Below are 19,331 nucleotides of genomic sequence, written 5' to 3' on the forward strand. Positions count from 1 at the left end.
TCTCCCCAATGGTCAACTTCATAACTATGTGCCTGTGCAGTATAATTTGACCAGTGCTGGAAAGATTCCTGCTGAGCCTCCAAAAGCTTTCCCCAGCCGCTACCTCAAATTCTGACATGAGATGCAAACACCTGGATATGAGACCTTGGTATTTGAAAATCCTCATCAGTATGTCTGTACTGGGGGGTGAAGGGCAAGATTTGATTTTACAAAAAAAGGACACTAAGGCTCAGAGTAGTTAAGTAAAGCTTAACTCTACAGCTGTAATTCACATAGCTTTAAAAGGCAGAGCAGGGACTTGAACCTAGGAAGCATGATTCTAGGAATCTTTGCTCTTCCTCACTATCTCACTGAAGAAATTAGAAAGGTTGGGAAAAGTGAGGCAGAAATGCATTCTAGGTAAATCAAAAATTCATCTCCTTCACCGTTTTACCTCTGATCAGCCCTGCTTTGTGGTGGACAAAATACTGTTATCATCTCTGTCCAGCCCCCACAAAGGTAATGAATCAGGCTGTAGTTTGAAGTCATTCTTTCTGGATATCTGTTCATCTCGGTTTTACATATCATGCTGTGTAGCTGGCAAAGAGGATCACGTAATCTAGTTAGAATAGAGCTTGTTTTGATTCCACAAATAAAAACCTGGGGAGTTGGTAATACGGCAGCTGAGAGTCTACAATAGGTCTGTCTCCGTAAACAGGACAATGTCCACCAAAGTCTCATCACAGCTTCTCACTACCCTCCTTCAGAGACCAGCAATTTACAACAGGAGTCCACTCCCAAGAGGGTCTTGGATAGCTGCCACAAGGCAGTTTTATGAACCTTGTAGGCTATTTCCCAAACCGGAAAAGGTTTAAATATGAAAGGCACATATTTCAAAGGTTTCTGCTGGTTCTCAAGGGAAACTCCTCATTCCACTTCCTTTGCTGTATTACCCCCCTCTGGCATTTCAGAAGCACAACTTGGACCCTTCTTGTGGCCTCCTTCCCCATACTCTTTCTGTGCCTTCTATTTTTTGTGGCCAGTCTCTGAGAAACCTTAGTGCCTCCCTAACAGCAATGCCCTGGGGCCTTCACAAAATGAAAAGATTGGCAAGGGGAATTCCATCCACTTGTCTAGACTGAGAAGGATCTCAGGAAGACCTTCCAAATGTACCAAACAGCAACTGTTCCTTGACATCTTTTGGGGCCCCACCTGCCAGCAGCTCAGACTTCGGTTGAAAGGCCTGCACAAGCTTGTACCCCAGCATTCTTAAGCTTAAAACAGGTCATAGCTGAAGTGATCTTAGTGATGGTCCAGCACACCATTTCTCTCCCTTAAATCATAAGAAAGCTGAAGTCCAGAGCGAAATTCCCAAATCAGAGCAAGGCCACGACTAGAGTTGGCCACTGCTCTCTGCTTTGCCACAATGATCTTTCAAGTAAAGTTATCAGAATCGTCCCAAGTTTGTGGAAGGTGAGAGTACATGGAATGCCAGGAGGGAGCTGGAGAGAGAGAGAGAGAAAAAAATCTGATCTATCATAGTGAGGATTCTTCTCAAATTCATTCTTTTTCTTATGAATTGGCATGAAATTAAGTATTGGACTAGAATACTTCTCATTGATTTCAAAACCTCAACTTCTGGCTATCACCTTTCATTCTCTTGACTTTCATAATTATGCTCTGTCATTTGGCTGTCAAGGCCCAAAGCAATGATGGCCAGCCCAGGTGGAACAGCCTGAGACAGTCCAAGAAGCAAGAATAGTTTTGGCCAAGTTCCAAGCTACAGGGCTCGGTGCTGACCCCAACTAACAGGAGCCCCTCTTCCAGTCTCAGTGCTGAGCCACTGGAAGGAGAACACACCCTGGGCAAAGTCATATGTCCATTATCAGCCTGGGAATTAATGCTCTGGCATTAGTTGTCTCCTGAAAGCACATGTTAACCATGCCAAGAGTCTGGATTAACTGCTGTGAGAGTTTCTTAGTACCTCTTCCAGGCTCAGGGAAACAACAGAATAGGAAAATCGGAATCTGTCAAGACCAGTTCTGGTCTTCGGAACTGCACCCTTCAGACTCAGTACAAAAACACCACCAGGTGCCTGCAATCTGTAATCAGTGCTCTATTAAAATACTCTCAGAAATGCCGGAATTATTCTGATTTCCACATGCAGCTGCACAAGGTCCTGCTGGGTAACTGAAGAATCTTTACAGGTTCCCTTGAGACTCCCTGAGAGTGATAAAATAGATCACCTTGGTGAGGATCCACTACCCAATCAATGGTGAAACCTCAGGTGGGAGGAAGGGGTAGGTAGGCAGGTGTCCTGCTCTATCTATTGGGATGCCACAGGATAGCCTGCAAATCCAGGTCAGACTCAAGGTCCACATGTAAATGCAGGCTCTGCTCCATTCAATCAGCTCTTCTGTCATTCATTGTCAATCCCTTTTTTAATCAGCATGTTCCAAAAAATAACTAACTTCTGATCTAACTAGTTGTGCAGTGTTTCATATGGAAGAAAAATCTATCAATTGAATATGACTCTAGTATTAACTCAGGCTAATACTAGTACAAGCTTATGGTATCACACATTAACAAATTACAGAGATGTTCAAAACACATATGATCAGGCTCACCATACAGAATCTGGGGTCAAGGCACAATGGCCATTTCTCTCAAGCTCCAATCTTACGGATGCTAGGTGTTGAAAAGAAGGCTAGATTTGTCATCAGATGATCTGTGTCTAAGCTTTGCTTTTGCCTTTACTTTGTCAATTATTCTGAGTAAAATTCTGTATCTCTGAGAATTGTCATCTTCATCTTTTTAAAAAAAGATTTTATTTCAGAGAGAGAGAGAGAGTGCGCATGAGTGGGAGAGGCAGAGGGAGAGAATCTCAAGCAGGCTCTATGCTCAGTACAGAGTCCCATGTGGTCTTGATCTCAGGACCCTCAGATCACAACCTGAGCTGAAACCAAGAGTTGCGCACTTAACAATCTGAGCTACCCAGACATCTCTCTTTATTTTCATCTTTAAAATGGGAGAGCATCACCCACTTCACAAGAATGTCGTGTAGAAGGAAGAGGTTAGAAAATCAGCTCCTTGGGTCAGCCTGCTTACACCTGGGGTGTCCTGGTCCTTGAAAGGCAGAGAAGCATGTAAACATGTCGGTTTACACCTGCAAAAACATATGCACATCACAGTGCATTCTACAAAGCTTTCCTCAAATGGTACCTTCCCATCTTGTGAGGGAGGTAGGGAGGTACTGTCTCTCCTTGACAGGTAAAGAGAACAAGGCTCAGAGAAGGGACCTACCTTGATTACTCTGCTGGACTTGGCCAGGAGACGGAAGAATTTTCCTCCCACAATCCTGTTTCAACTGTGCCCCTCTTGGCATATGGAACTGCCTGCCAGCTTAAGCAGGAAGATAATGACTGAGCTAACTTATATCTGGCCCAATGTAGATGGGAGTGTCATAACCCAAGGGAGATGAGGAACTGTGTAGACATTAAAAAAAAAAGAAAGACAGCAAGCAAGCAAAGCAAAGCAAAGCAAAGCAAAGCAAGAAAAGACACAAAGATCAGAGCTAAGACCAGGCTCCCTCACTCAATATGCAGCACTGACCCAGACACTGAAGGGAACACCATCAACATAATCCCTCCCCTCATGGAGCTTACATTCTAGTGGGTGAGGAAAAGCAACAAATAAAGAGATCAATGCAGCAGTTGAAAGAAAATCAATTTATACAGGTCCTGTGGGTTCAGCCATTAAACATGAGGGATAAAGAATAGTAGTACTATCATTCACCACTAACTATCAGACAAGGAAATCAAATAATATAGAGCCAAAGCTCTTCAGACCTTCTAGGAGGATGTTTATCTGGCTCTGATGAATATTTCTGTTCTGGCACATGCTGTTCTTGATCATCAGAGGTGACAAAGAAATTTCAACTAGGGACAGTACCTGTCCTCCTTCATTCAACACACATTTACTGAGTAATTACCGTGACATGGGATCTATGCAAGAGATGGACATTACAGGCAAATCAAACATATTCGAAGTAAAAATAGTCAAGAAGAAAGACCAGGGAAACGGGCAGCCCCCAGACTAAATGAGGAATGTAAAGCCACCATTCCGAAGCAGCAGAAGAGCCAGCTACTTTAATCCTTCAGAGGCTGGTGATTGGGAGATACTTAACTCTGTTAAGCCTGCCCTCGAAATGTAATTAAAGAATTTAATTAGGTCTGCCTACATGGATTATACACCGAGACCCACTGCCATGGAAAGCCACAGAAGCTGTTGTCTCTGAATGAATGACCTAGAACCTTGGCCTAGGTCAAGGCCTTGGCCTCCACCTGTGATCTGCCCAAGGGATGTGTCCCAGACTGCTACAGCTGGGAGACAGACACGCCCTGACCTATGGTGAGTGCAGAGGTCATCGCAGGGACACATTTCTGGACAGACCTCTGATCACACTCACAGGACAGCAAGAGGAAGCTCTGGGTACAAGTACAGGGAAAAAAGAAAGAAATGGTCACAGGGAAGCTGCCGCAGGAAAAAGGTGTTTGAGACAAATATAAACTCCTCAACTGTCCATGGCTGCAGGGGGGGAGGAGGTGGGAGGTGAAAGAAAAATTTTTTACTTTTATTACTATTATTTTTAATATTTTACTTATTTATTCATGAGACACACACAGAGAGAGGCAGAGACATAGGCAGAGGGAGGAGTAGGCTCCCTTTGGGGAGCCCGATGTGGGACTCAATCCCAGGACCCAGGGATCACACCCTGAGCCAAAGGCAGATGCTCAACCACAGAGCCACCCAGGTGCCCAACTTTTTACTTTTAAAATGTTCATCCCTGCACCTGTTAACTGAAGTAGGTGTGGACAGACCTGAGGTCATAAATGGGTAGTTTGCAAAAATAAGTTTTCTAGGCCCATGCACATTTAACAAATATATATTTTATGTAAAACAAATTTCTCTTGAAAATTGGGAGGATCTGGCAACATTAAACCTACAGCCCCTTCAACTGTTACCATCTCTATAATCTGTCCCCAAATTCATCAGTTCCCCCCCGCCCCAACTCCCTATATTTTTTGGTCCAGTCTGAGACTTAATAATGTCAAATGACTTTAATCCAAAATGCCCTTATTTCTTAAGTCCAGAAATAATTTTATTTCTGGACTTATAAAAAATTTTATTTTTTATTTTTTTAAAGATTTTATTTATTTATTCATGAGAGAAACAGAGACAGAGAGAGAGGCAGAGGGAGAAGGAGGCTCCATGCTGGGAGCCCGACGTGGGACTCGATCCTGGGACTCCCTGGGCTGAAGGCGGCGCTAAACCACTGAGCCACCTAGGCTGCCCCACTAATTTATTTCTTTCTGGTTATTGACTATAAAGAACATGGTGTAGATACTAAATTTATTAGCATGCTTGGGAAAGTTGTAAAAATGTGTAAGGAAGGAAGAACACAGTTTTGTTTTTAAAAAGGTACTGTTCAATGGGAGATTGAAGCAGAGATCGAGAAATCATCACATGAATTTGGGGGAATTAAGCCAAAAGCATCAAAATAAAAACAAGCCAAATATTCTTATCACATTGTCATCTTAGAAATTTTAATAAACACTTTGCATTCTGACACACACACCTTGACCCCTGCCAAGTCAACTGCTCTGAGAAAGTGCCACCAACCAGGCTCTGGAGACACAGGTACAAATAAGGTGGAGGGTGGGGACACAGCCCGTTTTGTATACAGCCAACTGGCATAGCCTTCTGGAGCATACTTCAGTTAAACTTATCAAAAGCTCTGGAAATAGGCAGAACAGCAATTCTGCTCCTAAGAACTTACCCTAAGAAAATGGAACACAAAGGCAAAGATGCATATTCATCTACTCTTTTGGTATTCTTAAAACACCAGCCTAGTAGTTTGCTTTCCTTGATGTCCTGTTTAATCTCTATGAATCTCTATGAACCTTCAAGAATCCGTGTTCTGGGCAGCTCCGGTGGCGCAGCGGTTTAGTGCCACCTGCAGCCCAGGGTGTGATCCTGGAGACCCAGTATCGAGTCCCACATCGGGCTCCCTGCATGGGGCCTGTTTCTCCCTCTGCCTGTGTCTCTGCCTCTCTCTCACTCTGTGTCTCTCATGAATAAATAAAAAATAAAATCTTTAAAAAAAAAAAAAAAAGAATCAGTGTTCTGCAGAAAGTTGAAGGCTGGAAACGTCACCTATTTATGTTCTCATCCTTTCTACCAGACATTTCATTGGCTAACTATCATGTTCCACGTCTGTGCTAGAACTCAGATAATCACTGCACATGGAGAAACAGCAGAGTGGGCATGGTCAGGAGACTATGCTGGAAGGAGTTCTGGACCTCTGAGTGGCTCTCAATAACCACTGCTCTCTTAAGGACACTGGTTCATATGGAAAGTTCAAACATTAAGACGTGCATTTTGTTTTTTTAAAAGAACTTTTATATCTAATCTCTCATAGTCCATGCAGATTTCTTAGATTTCTGTGTTCATCTCAAAAATACCTAGAGACTAATAATTGCACAATGCCAAAGGATCATTCCTGGGACAATCACCATCTCTTTTCTTCCCTAAACGTAATACCTACCATAATTGGTCTGTTAATTCTGTATATGGGTCCTGTGTGTGCTCTCCTCTAACACAGAAATCTCCCTATGGTTCTAGATAGTCGTATGGTGAATTGAATGGCTTCTCTCTGGGTAAGCTCAACCCAATCTAGACAAAGCTGGGACACAGTGAAGAGAAAGAGGGATAGGAATCCGGAATTTTTACTGGCTAAATTAAGACTAGTTAAATAACATATGTTAAAACAAAACAAAAAGCTCCAATGCCTTACTTTGAAGTTAGATGGTGTTGGTTGATGGCTGCAGTGCTCCTGGATGCTTATTTATGAAATGACTATGCTGATTTCCTCTATTCTAATTCTACTCCTCATTTATCTTACAGTTCTCAATGGTATGTAAATATAAAGACAGTTCACTGTACTTACTGAGATAGAAGAAGTGCAAATGATTAAATGCAAATGCCAAAGTCATGTCAATACACTGCCGAAAACTAAATTTTGGTTTTTTCCCCTACGCAATTAACTTAGAAACCACATGGAAATTAGCCAAGAAAGAAAGCTCAGAAATAAACAAGCTTGATTACAGAATCCAAGCCCCATAGATACCTACTCTATTACAAAATTAGAGTGCTCAAAATTCTTAACAAGGGTTGAAGGGAAAAAAAATCCAAAAAGATTCTGGTTTGAGATGCATCCACTGAGCTGATATTTCTATTCTATATCACATCATTAACTACTGCAGAATTCATTTAAAAAAAACCCCACAAATCAATCAAAAACCTCTCCATAACCAGATTTTAACAAGGAAAGGCACAGGAAGAAAACAGAAGCTACACCCAACAGACAACTGGAGAGTAGTTGTTTACAGATCACGGAACTCATTTCATGGTAAAAGAGGAGAGGCAACAAGCCAAGGGTTTAGGAGTCAGGGTTCTTCCAATAAACCTTACTGTTTCCAAGCATCTGGCCTAGAATGCCAGGAAGGAGGCCGGCCACCCATCACCAGATGTGGGCTCTGTTCTACTAGACAGAGTGTAGGCTGAGCCAGGGACCAATGCATGATGTGTCTTTCTTACAGCTAGATTCAGAGATGGAAATTTCTTCTCCTCTTAAAACATGACATTAAGAGTGCCACCACTGTACATAGGCTGTGTCAGTGTTGTGTCCATGGGTTATGGAATGGCTCAAATGAATGTGAGAGGACTCGAATTGAAATGGACATCACTGAGAATTGTGGATTCAGATTGGATGATGCTTTTTAAGTGGCCCACTGGATGCTTCTCAGGTAGCATTTATGACTTTGGGATGCTTCCTGTCAGAGAAAGAATAAGTGAATGTGTAGTTTTACCTACAGGGAGATTACTTTCAAAGAGAGAATCTTTGGTACGGGGTATAGGAAATGAGTTATGGGCCAGGCACAGAAGAGATGTACAGGATAGGTCACACCTCAGGACTCCTTGCTTCTCGCTTTGTCCTGAGGGGAGCTACCCAATCTCCTGCTTTTGTGAACTACATGGGTACACATCCCCAGTCCAGGCTGAGCAGAACAGGTGGGGCCCTTGACCAGATTGTGAAAGGAAACTGAGCTAATGCCCCAAAAAGCAGTGGGAACTGAAGCTTTAAGTGTCAGTTATGATGTAGAAAGAGGCTGAGAGGAGAAGACAGATCACAAAGAAGCAAAAGCGGATCTGAAGATTGAGGAAAGGGCAGTGTAGATATGGAGCACAGGTGGGGAGGAGCATCCAGAGCTGCCTGGGCCCACTTGTTTCCAGTTCATATGTAGGATTATGAAAAACTCCTATTTTCCCTACATGAAAGGAGTTGTCGTAACTTGTTAACAACAACAACAACAACAACAAAAAAAAAACAACAAAAAAAAAAACAAACAAACAAACAAAAAAATGAAAGCAATGAACCCTGGCAAATAACTTAAAATCAGTATGTATTTGTCTCACTGTCTTTGGGCCTAACACCTGCCCAAATCAATTCCCACAGGTCACTAGAGCACAGTCAGATCAATGTCAACCTGTAATTTGTTGTTTCTGAGAGGCATGAACAGAAGAGTGACCACAACTTCAGAGTTTTAAATACAGAGAACTCTCCTTGCCTGTGTTAGATGCTCAGCTCACTGAGCTTTTATTGCCCCTAAAGGCAAGATAAGTCCAGTCAAAAGATGTATTAATGTAAGATGACTTCTGTACATTATGTAAGGGGGGGGAAATAAAATCAACCAATTCAAGGTTATGATTCCCACAAAATCAAACCACACTAAATATGCCATTAAAAAAAAAAAAAAAAGGAATGCCTAGAGGACAAACTTGGTAACAGACAAGTAGATCTCTCAGAAGGGCCTTGTCCTCATGACGGCCCAGCCTTGAGGGCCCTCCTCCTTGCACAGGACTTCTGGCTCGAGAGCTGGCTGACCACCCCTGCATCTCCACTTGTCCTCTACATCTGCTGCCAGCTCCACGGTGCCACTGTGGTGCCCTGGGCACTTGGTGGCCTCCTCCCAGTATGGTTTGGCCTCCTCCCAGTGCTTCTCTCCAGGCTGCGTTGGGTGCTCCCCTTTTGTACCATGGGTGCACAGTGCATAGCTTTATCCCCGTGTCTGGCACATTACAGGGCATCCTAGTGCACTCTGGCTTTCTTCCAACTTCTCTGGCCACCCCTCCCTCCCCCACCTCAGTCTCCTTCACAAACTTCTCCACTACTTCTGCTCTTTCCTAAAATGTCGTTGTTCCTCTGGGTTGTGCCCAATGCACTCCTCTCTGCATTATCTAGGCTCCGTTGGTAACCTCATTCATTCCTAAACTTCAAGTACCATCTATAGGCTGAAAGCAGACATCTACATCTTCGGACCAGATGTAGTGAGCTTCTACCCAGAGGAGCCACAGGCACCTCAAACTCAGCAAGTCCCAAATCACGTGGATCATCTTCCCCTAAACAGTTTCAGTCCTTCGTTCCTATCTTGGTAAAGGGCACCACCACCTGCCTACGTCAGAGATGCAAGCTTCTTCCTTAACTCCTCTGCCTCCTTATCCCCTCTGATCTCTCCCCTCTTCCCTTACCAAATTCTGTTCAATTCTAGGTTGTAAATCTCTCCACATCTACACACTTCTTTTTCTCTCCTGTCCTGGTCCTAAGGTGGGCTGCCTTCACCTCTGTCTGTCTCGGCCCAAGCCCACCCTTTTGTATTCTGCTCTGTGATGCTGGAGCTAGAAGTCTGCAAACCACATGTCCCAGACTCCCTTGCAACTGGCTTCTTGTTAAATTCTGCCAGTGGGAGCCACGGGCAGGAAACTGGAGGGCAGAAGTGGGGAGAAGGAACTCTTCCTGTTTCTCAGCTCCTTTCAGACTCTGCAGCAGCAGATAGCTTTAGTTCCCCATGCTTTTAGCACTGTGTACCAGCCATGAACCCCTCTTGATGACTGGAATACCAGCCATAAGGCAATCCCTACCCAGAGGTCCAATCACCTCCTTGGCAGTTCTATGGTGGTCTCCACTCTGATCTTCTAGGTTTAGTTAACCACATTCATGCTATTTTGTTCTTCCAGCCCCAGGGATGGTGGCTGCATCCTGAAGTCACTAATCTCTAGGTTCCTTCTGCTTCCACTACTCACTACTCCCTCAGCCCTAGAAAGCCCTATGTGTCCAACTGGAAATATTGGCATTGTGTCTATTTTCTGACTGGACCCTGACTGACACAAGAGATAAACCCTAGAAATAGTATCTGAGATTGGGCTGCTTACCCCTTTGACCTTGGATGATGATGACCTCATGCCTCCCTTCAGTAGGTTCTGTACATAGTAACTACTGTGATTTTTGTAGAACATCTGCCACCACCTCAATGGCTCACCACTGCCATCTCAGGAGAGCGGGTTTGATGAGGTTCTCAGAGTTCTAGAGCCACTATTTCTCTCTCTAGGTTCTCTTCTGACCACTACTTCCTCCCTCCCTCCTGGTCCAACACTCACCCCTTCTAAGCTCCTTTCCATCTGAGAACCACTGTGCCTCTTTCACTCCCTTCAGGAAGCTCGTTCTCCACTTGAGTATATCGTGCCCCTAATCCCTGTTCACCTAGTTAACTTCTGCTTAGCTTAGAAAGCATTCTAAAAAGCTTCCCCAGATATGCATGCACACAGTATAGCAGTAATGATACTTGCCTATTAACTCTGACTACTTACTCCGTATTCTCCACAAAACCATGACTTCTGAGAAGACAAGCAGTATGTTTAACTTGCTCACAGTTTTCATCTCACATAGTAGGTGTTCAGTAATAGTTTGTTGAATGAATGCCTGAATCCATGAGTGAGAAAGTACAGATTAATTCCCACACGGGAGATCTGGAAATGCTTCTTTAAGAAGAGAGGATTTTGTACTGAGCCATTAGATGCAATTTCTGGCACTGTAGAAATTTTACAGAAAATATGGACTCCCTAACAAAATAGAAAGATTTATTTTTCTTTTAGGAATGTCCAAATTCTCAAGCAGCTCTTGGATAGTAAGCTTCTTGGGAATAAAACTTCTATCTCTGGGATTTATCCATAAGCCAACCACCTAGATAAAACTTAGAAATATAGCACCTAAACTTCCTTGGATATTTATCAGCTCATATTCTCTCCTTTTAGAAGGCCTAGCCTGTTTCCAACATCTGTTCTGAAATAAAATGTATACTGAGATCCCAATAAACTTACTATATTGCTTTCCTTTCAAAAATCTCACATACACCAGATTTTAGAAACTGCTTTAAACCAAGTATGTTATAAATCTGAATATTATTTTCAGAACACAATAAGTAGAAAAGAAAGTGCTTCGATAAGGTGAAAATCTTTATATTGATCTCTATGTAGGTTTACTATATAAATTAGACATGTGTTTCCATATTTGGAACCCATTCTTCTCTCACTCCAAATAGAGAAAGGCTAAGTTTTCCTACAGTTTTATAAATTCATGGGTAGCAATCACCTATTCATGTGAATTTTACTTCTCAAAACCTATACTTGAAATTTATTTATGATGAAATAAGTCAAACATTGGCCAAAAGCTTCTAGGTTAATGTTTTTTTGATGCTTCTCAGCCAGTTAGCTGACTTGTTTCTGCTGAGCAAACGTAGCAACATTTTACAGCTCAAAGGTTTTAGTCCTGAATTTCGTTAATCATTTACCTTTTTCCTTGATCTCTTGGTAACAACAATATACTTAGCACAAATCAATGATGGCACCGATTTCTCCATCTTTATTTCCAGGTGATTATATTAAGACTACCCTGGTTCGGTTAAAATAGCACTGCAACACAAAAGAAGAAATCATTCTCTAAAGTGGTTTAGATTTTCAGGGAAGAAAAGTAATGACAAAAAAATGGGAACAATATTCTATCTCTTAATTTTGACAATGGAGCAAATGCCTGCCCCTGCCCCTTTCTGTTTTCCCAACTCACACCAAGTTCCTCGGTAAATAGGCTACATCGGCTTAAGTGGGATTGCTCTACCCACAATCTCTCAGCCTCGATTCTCCAGTCACATCCCCAGAAATCCATTTATAACAAGAGTCCCCAAGCCATTTCTCTTGTGAGTTTCAGCTAAATCTTAACTGTCTCATTCCTGGCATCACACAAGCCTTCCTTGCTTCTCTCTTTTCAAAAAAGGAAAGGAGGGGGACATGGAGAGCAAGGGAGCAGAGACAGCCGCAGAGTGCACAAAGATACCTGAATGACTTGGAGGACACCCTTCCTGAGAACCAACAGCTAAAAATGTCAGAGTAAAAAAGTTCAGGTCATGGTTAAGTGGCAGTTCTTTGGAGCCAGCTTGCCTATGCTCAAAGTCACAGCTTTGATGACTTTTTCTCTTTGACCTTCTCACATGATTTGCCTCTTTGTGCCTGTGTTGGTCTCCTCATCTATAAAATAATATATATATATATATATATATATATATATATATATATATATAGACATATACAAGTGTATATTTTATACAAATGTAAAAATAATAAAATGATATTGATATTAACACCTGCCTCACAATTAATATCTGTCATGAGGATGAAATGAGATAATTTACTCAAAATGTTTAGAATGGCATCCACAATGGGCACTTGGTAAGTGTTACCCATTGTAATTTCTGTGGTGTCCTGGAAAAGGCCAGCCTGTTCACACAAATTAAAGAAAATTGAAAAAAAAATCAAGAAGGAATCAGAGCTATGAGAGAGGAAGAATGGCAAGAAGATGGGCATGAAGGAGAGAGAAACACTATAGGTGTGATGAGAGATGACGCAGAACAAAAATATACCTGCCCTACGACCCAGCAATTGCACTGTTGGGGATTTACCCCAAAGATACAAATGCAATGAAACGCCGGGACACCTGCACCCCGATGTTTATAGCAGCAATGGCCACGATAGCCAAACTGTGGAAGGAGCCTCGGTGTCCAACGAAAGATGAATGGATAAAGAAGATGTGGTTTATGTATACAATGGAATATTACTCAGCTATTAGAAATGACAAATACCCACCATTTGCTTCAACGTGGATGGAACTGGAGGGTATTATGCTGAGTGAAGTAAGTCAGTCGGAGAAGGACAAACATTATATGTTCTCATTCATTTGGGGAATATAAATAATAGTGAAAGGGAATATAAGGGAAGGGAGAAGAAATGTGTGGGAAATATCAGAAAGGGAGACAGAACGTAAAGACTGCTAACTCTGGGAAACGAACGAGGGGTGGTAGAAGGGGAGGAGGGCGGGGGGTGGGAGTGAATGGGTGACGGGCACTGGGTGTTATTCTGTATGTTAGTAAATTGAACACCAATAAAAAATAAATTAAAAAAAAAAAAAAAAAAAGAACATGGATGTGCGGCAGAACCTGGGGCAGGAAGACATTAGGCCAAGATGGAAACACATCTAAGGGTGAAGGAAGAGGGGACTTTAAAATAGCTTTGTGACACAGTCACTGTCCTGAGTGACACAGGGCTCTCCTTTTCTGCTAGGCCAGGGTTTCCTTTTAGCACTCTCCCTGAGCCCCTAGAGAAGCCTCTGAGGATGCACAGGTGGAAGCCTCATCATCACCTTCCACCTGCCAACTACAACAGCTCACAGCTCCACTTTTGTCTGTTGTATTTGCTCCTAAGATAAAGTAGGATTTCTTCGACTATAAGGTTCTATTTCTAAAGACAAAAAGGAAAAAGTAAAAACAAGCACAGGAGGTCACTGATCTAGTCCAACACTTTCAGTGAATGGATTAGGAAACTGAGGCCCACAAAGGGGAAGTGACTTTATCTAAACTTGCACAGAATCCCCGGGGCAGAAGCAGGAAGGAGCAACTTCCAGACTCACAGGCCAGAATCCTGTCCCCTCTTCTCCCTGTGCATGGTCCTCACCCTCTCTCCCATAAGGACACCGACCTCTATAGGTACTCACTTACTGCAGTCAGTATACCTTCTGGTACTTTCCATATGCCCACCTGACACCATCATCCACACCTTTACTCTCCCTTGTTCCCTCTGCCATCTACTCACTTCTCAAACTCCAGATCAAATCGCGTATCTTTCACGATTCGGCTCAAACCCCCTCTATGGCTGCTTTCTTTCTCCCTTCTCTACCCAATTCTTCCTTCCCCATCGAATCAAACTAACCCTTAATTCTACTGAACATTTTGCAGCTTCTATCAGAGGACCCACAAGATACTATGGGATGTATTTGTTTTCCTGTGTTCACTGACTAGACCATAAACTCCTTGAGATCAGTATCAAATCTCATTATCATGTATCGTTGTATACCCAAACCAGAGTGGAATGTACCATGCCTAAGAAGCACTACACATATATTGTTAAATAGTTATAATTCTTTTAATTACAAAAGCATCATAAAACTGTACAGAGTAGAAAATAAAAGGCTCCTATCAACCCACCCTTTGGAGATAATAGCATGTTGTACATTCTAGACTTCTTCCTATGAATATATAATTCACACAAAGAAAAAAATAATTATGTTGAGATGTTATAAGTACTACAACTTCTTTTTGGGCTGAAAAAATGTTTAATATGCTATTTCTTTATACAAGCATGTCATATTTGACCACTGTCCTATTGATGGATATTCACACTCTTCCACTTTTCAAAGGTAAAAAAAAAAATACAACAGACATCCATTATGCATCAGTGCAAATACTTATGAAGGAGTTGCTAGAAATCGATGCATATTTAGAATTTTGATAGGTATGTGCAATACCCTTCCACAATATTGTACTAATGGTAATTAATCCTCCACCCTGAGTGTATGAGATTACCTTTTTCCTGTGCACTATTGAGTGCTATCAGTCTTAGTAGTCTTTGCCAATTGATTAAGTGAAAAATGGCATGTTACTAAAATGTGCATTTTGTAGGTTATTAATGGGGCTGATCATCATGTAAAAAGTTGTCAAGGAAGTGGGGGAGGTTCTTTTAAGCAAAAATCAATTTCTCTCAATAATGTCAAAATAATATCTTCTTAAGCTTGAGTTGGAGATGAGAAGTGAGCTCTTAATTGGGCTTTTTGGTGGTTGATCTAAAGATTGCAGGAATATTGGGAATAAAAGGAAAATTGCTCCTTGATAGCTACAAAAAAATATCAGCTCCAGTTAATCTAAGAGGAAAAACAAAAGCTCCTTCAATCAAGTTGGATGTTGGGGAAGAATAACTACTAGTTGAGTAGAGTCTATGACCTCTTGATAGAACTCTACGAATAAACAAAGCTTGGCTGCGCTGGACTATCAGGACTCACAAAATTATACCAAACAATTTGAATTTAATAAACATCTGTCACAGGCATGGCAGATACTGAGGATGCAAATATTACTAAGATCAAGGCCCTGACCTCAAAGAGTTGCCTTTTTATGGTCTGTTTTTTTGTTGTTTTTTTTAAGTAGAAAACCATTTTGCACTAGTACTATGTTACCACACCTAAAAATTCAAAGAATGATTCTTGAAATGACAGTCTTCGATATTGAAGAGTTAAGATGCTCATCTTTGGCCACTTCCAAGAATTGGCAAAAATATTACTGCCTATGGGAGAAACCAAAAACATGCTTCAGCCTGTTATACGTGTTCCTTATTCTTACAGTGAACACATAGCCCTTTAAGTTATATACCATATGAAAGGCAGCTTATTTTCATAGTTAATAACTCCTAAAAGCATACAATCAGAATGTCCTTTATGTAGGAATCCTTATTCATCTCATGTGTTGCTAGTAACTTACTTTAAGACAGGGGCCTTAAGTCTCCTTCCATCTACACAGCCCATTCATCACTTAAGTCTTCGGAGAGAAGAACCTACTCATCAAAAGCCGATGCAGAGAGATACACATTCAAGTAGTCTGTTGTTACAAGGCAGACAAAGAGCCTTTGCCACTGGCTTCACATCCTTCCCTGATAGTTACCAAATCACAGACCATAAACTGCCAGGGCATAACCCATCTGGATGTTTAAAAAAAAATTATAAGTATATTCTACAAACTCTAAAGAAATTATATCAGGCTTATATGGTGATGTCCCCAGAGATTAATAAACAGGAAAACATTTGCAACTTGTCTCTAAAACAGACTAACATATTAGTATGTTTGTCTTAACACCTGGATCACCTATCTTCAGAGATCCAATCATAGGACAGTGTTTTCTCTGCTAGGAGTTGGGCTGTGTTTACGATTTGTTATAGCTGTACCAGCTGTGCCAGAGGATTCAAATTCCTCTAGTGTACTGTTTTCATCTCTCCTCTCAGCTTCGGGCTCTCCTGGGTACTGCTCCTGGGAGACTGTCTTGTAAGCTTTTAGCAACAATCTGCTATTACTAAACTGGAGTCCTGTTGGGAAATAGTAGGGCTTGGAGAAAGGAGGCATTCTGTAATCTAAAACTGTCACCTCTGGGGTACCTAGGTGGTGTTGAGTGTCTGACTCTTGGTTTTGGCTTACATTGTGATCTCACAATCCTGAGATCGAGTGCCACGTTGGGGTTCCATGCTTAGTGTGGAGTCTGCTTGAGATTCTCTCTCCCTCTCCCTGCCCCTCCCACCCTCTTTCTCAAATAAATAAATAAATCTATAAAAAAAATTGTTTTTTAAATGTCACCTCCTTTGAACACTCCACCCACAAGTCCTATCTAATCCCTTTGGATTCTTACATTTTATTCTCACTCACTAAATATTATATCTTGTACATCCCATTAGTTTCTTTCTTAGCCCACTTATGAGCTCCTTTGGGGCAATATTCCTATTTTAGTCTTTTTTATATCCCAGATGATAGCACAGATACTCAATATAATACTGTTGTTATAATGAAAGAGTTATTTTCTTTCAATAAACTAAGGATTTCACACCATTCTCTTCTTGCCTGCATGGTTTCTGATGAACAAGCCACTGTTATTATTTTACTTGTTTCTCTAGGGTAAGGTGTTCTTTCTTCTTCTGATTCCCCTCCTCCATCCCCTCACCTCCAGGGATGAGAAAGGTTAGAGACTGAGTTGAATCACTGATGGCCAATGATTTAGTCAATCATGCCTATGTAATGAAACCTCCATAAAAACACCTAAACAATGGGATTTAGAAAACTCCCAGATTGGTGAGCAGTAGATGTGCTAGGAGGGTGGCACTCTTGGAAAGGGCATAGAAGCTTAATGGTAGGGCAACCTGTGTGGCTCGGTGGTTTAGCGTCACCTTCGGCCCTGGGCCTGATCCTGGAGACCCGGAATCGAGTCCCATGTCGGACTCCTGCATGGAGCCTGCTTCTCCCTTTGCCTGTGTCTCTGCCTCTCTCTCTCTCTCTCTCTCTCTCTGGGTCTCACATGAATAAATAGATAAAATCTTAAAAAAAAAAAAAAAAGAAGCTTAATGGTAGGTGCCCCTGGACATTCTGCACACCCTGCTCTGTGCATCTCTTTCATTTTGCTGATCCTGAGTTGTATCCTCTATAAGAAACTGGTAATTGTAAGTAAAGTTCTTTCCTGAGTTCTGTGAATTATTCCAGAAAATTATACAATTTGGGGGGGGGGGGGGCTCATGGGACTCTCCAAATGTATAGTTGACTGGGTATAAATATGGGTGGCCTGAGCACCCTATTTGCAGCTGCCATCTGAAATGGGGACAGTCTTGTGGGACTGAGCCCTTAACCTGTGGGGTCTAAGCTAACTCCAGGAACTGGTGTCAGAATTAAATTTTAACTACTGGACACCCAGTTGGTATCAGAGAACTAGAGAATTTGAGCAGAAAAAAAAAATCATATATTTGGTGCCAGGGTAAAAACACTCCAGTATCTATCTCTAAGCCTCCTAGATTTGTGGTTTGGTGTCTGTCACTAGTTTTGCAAAGTTTTCAACCATTACTTCAAGTATTACCTTTCCTTTCTCTCTTCTCTTTCTGGCATTCTAACTACACATATGCTATAATATGTGTTCTGTTTTGTCTTTTTAATTATTTTTTTCTCTTTGCATTTCAGTTTGGAAAGTTTTAATTGATCAATCTTCAAGTTCACAGATTTCTTCTTTGGCAGTGTCAAGTCTATTTATGAGTCCATCAAAGGTATCCTTCATTTCTATTACTATGTTTTTGATTTCCAGGATTTTCTTTTGATCCTTGGAATCTCTCTATTCACATTGCCCATCTGTTCTTGCAGCTTTTACACTTTTTCCATGAGAGCCCTTAACATTGTTCTTTTAAATTCCTTGTCTGATAATTTTAACATCCCTATTATATCAGAGTCTGGTTTTTTTGCTTGTTACTTTGTTTCTCCAAACTATGCTTTTTCTTGCCTTTTGGAATACCTGGTAATTTTTTGTTTAATGTGGGACATGTTGCATCAGTTGACAGGAAGTGAGGGAAGTAGGCCATTAGAATAATGATTTATGTTATTTTTCCACCACAGTGATTATGACATAGGCAGAAGGTATATATTTTTTAAAGATTTTATTTATTTATTCATGAGAGAGACAGATAGAGAGAGAGAGAGAGAGAGAGGCAGAGACACAGGCAGAGGAAGAAGCAGGCTTCATGCAGGGAGCCTGATGCAGGACTTGATCCTGGAACCAGGATCATGCCCTGGGCCGAAGGCAGGTGCTAATCTGCTAAGCCACCCAGGGATCCCTAGGTAGAAGGTATTAATCTTTCACAATAAAGTGTCTTCTTGAACTTATTCATCATTATTCCTTATTTGAAAATGCATCTTTTGCTAGGTCTTGGGTCTAAAGTGTACACGTAGAATCACTTAGCTATTTTCCCAGGCTACCATGTGCAACAATAGCATTTAAGCCACTACGAAAGGTAGGCTTACATCACCAGTCAAGTTTACTGAGAGTAGTAAACTATTCACATTACAAACTAGTTGCTTTTCTTGTAATCCCAAATACTGATACTTGGTGAGGATATTCTCTAAAACTATATCCTGTAAGCAGATAAAACTGGGCCAATACTTTTAGGCCACTATAATATCTATAATATAATTTAGTCCAGTGAATTGAAATGCAGAAAAATTTAACTCCTTCACTGTTAATCATCACAGACTATTTTGGGAGAAGATAATCAGCTCCATATTTCCAACATAAATACTTAAAAATGTTCTAAAGTTAATGTATAAGAAGGAAATCTCTACAGTTGAGTTTTTCCAGTTTTCTAAGTTCTGTTAAAGAAATAGCAGTTCCCCTGTCTTCAGAAAGGCAGTCCAAGTAAAGTAACAAGTAAGTCAGCACTGAAACGTTCATATCATAGATTCTTATGTGTAAAGGCCAATCAAAGATGTGAAGATGATCTTCTATTG

General features: G+C 41.4%; 1 protein-coding gene across 11 annotated transcripts in view; it reads right to left on the bottom strand.

Moving 5' to 3' along the window:
- STXBP6 (syntaxin binding protein 6) overlaps positions 1-19,331 on the bottom strand; it is a 240,564-nt gene that overhangs the window by 178,313 nt on the left and 42,920 nt on the right. The window contains exons 1-3 of one of the 11 annotated variants that reach the window (XM_077908808.1): positions 16,253-16,274; positions 11,727-11,847; positions 10,747-10,858 (exon numbers count right to left, since the gene is read on the bottom strand). The exons of 5 other annotated variants lie outside the window; for them this stretch is intronic. In XM_077908808.1, coding sequence (XP_077764934.1) covers positions 10,747-10,858; positions 11,727-11,795 — 181 coding nt within the window. In that variant the 5' untranslated portion in view covers positions 11,796-11,847; positions 16,253-16,274. Of the gene's footprint in view, positions 1-10,746; positions 10,859-11,726; positions 11,848-15,495; positions 15,598-15,791; positions 16,096-16,163; positions 16,456-19,331 lie in introns of those variants that run through there. 5 more of the 11 variants (XM_077908807.1, XM_077908803.1, XM_077908806.1 and 2 more) reach the window with 5 other exon arrangements.

The sequence above is a fragment of the Canis aureus genome, chromosome 9, assembly GCF_053574225.1.
Source record: "Canis aureus isolate CA01 chromosome 9, VMU_Caureus_v.1.0, whole genome shotgun sequence".
In the NCBI taxonomy this organism is placed as follows: Eukaryota; Metazoa; Chordata; class Mammalia; order Carnivora; family Canidae; genus Canis; species Canis aureus.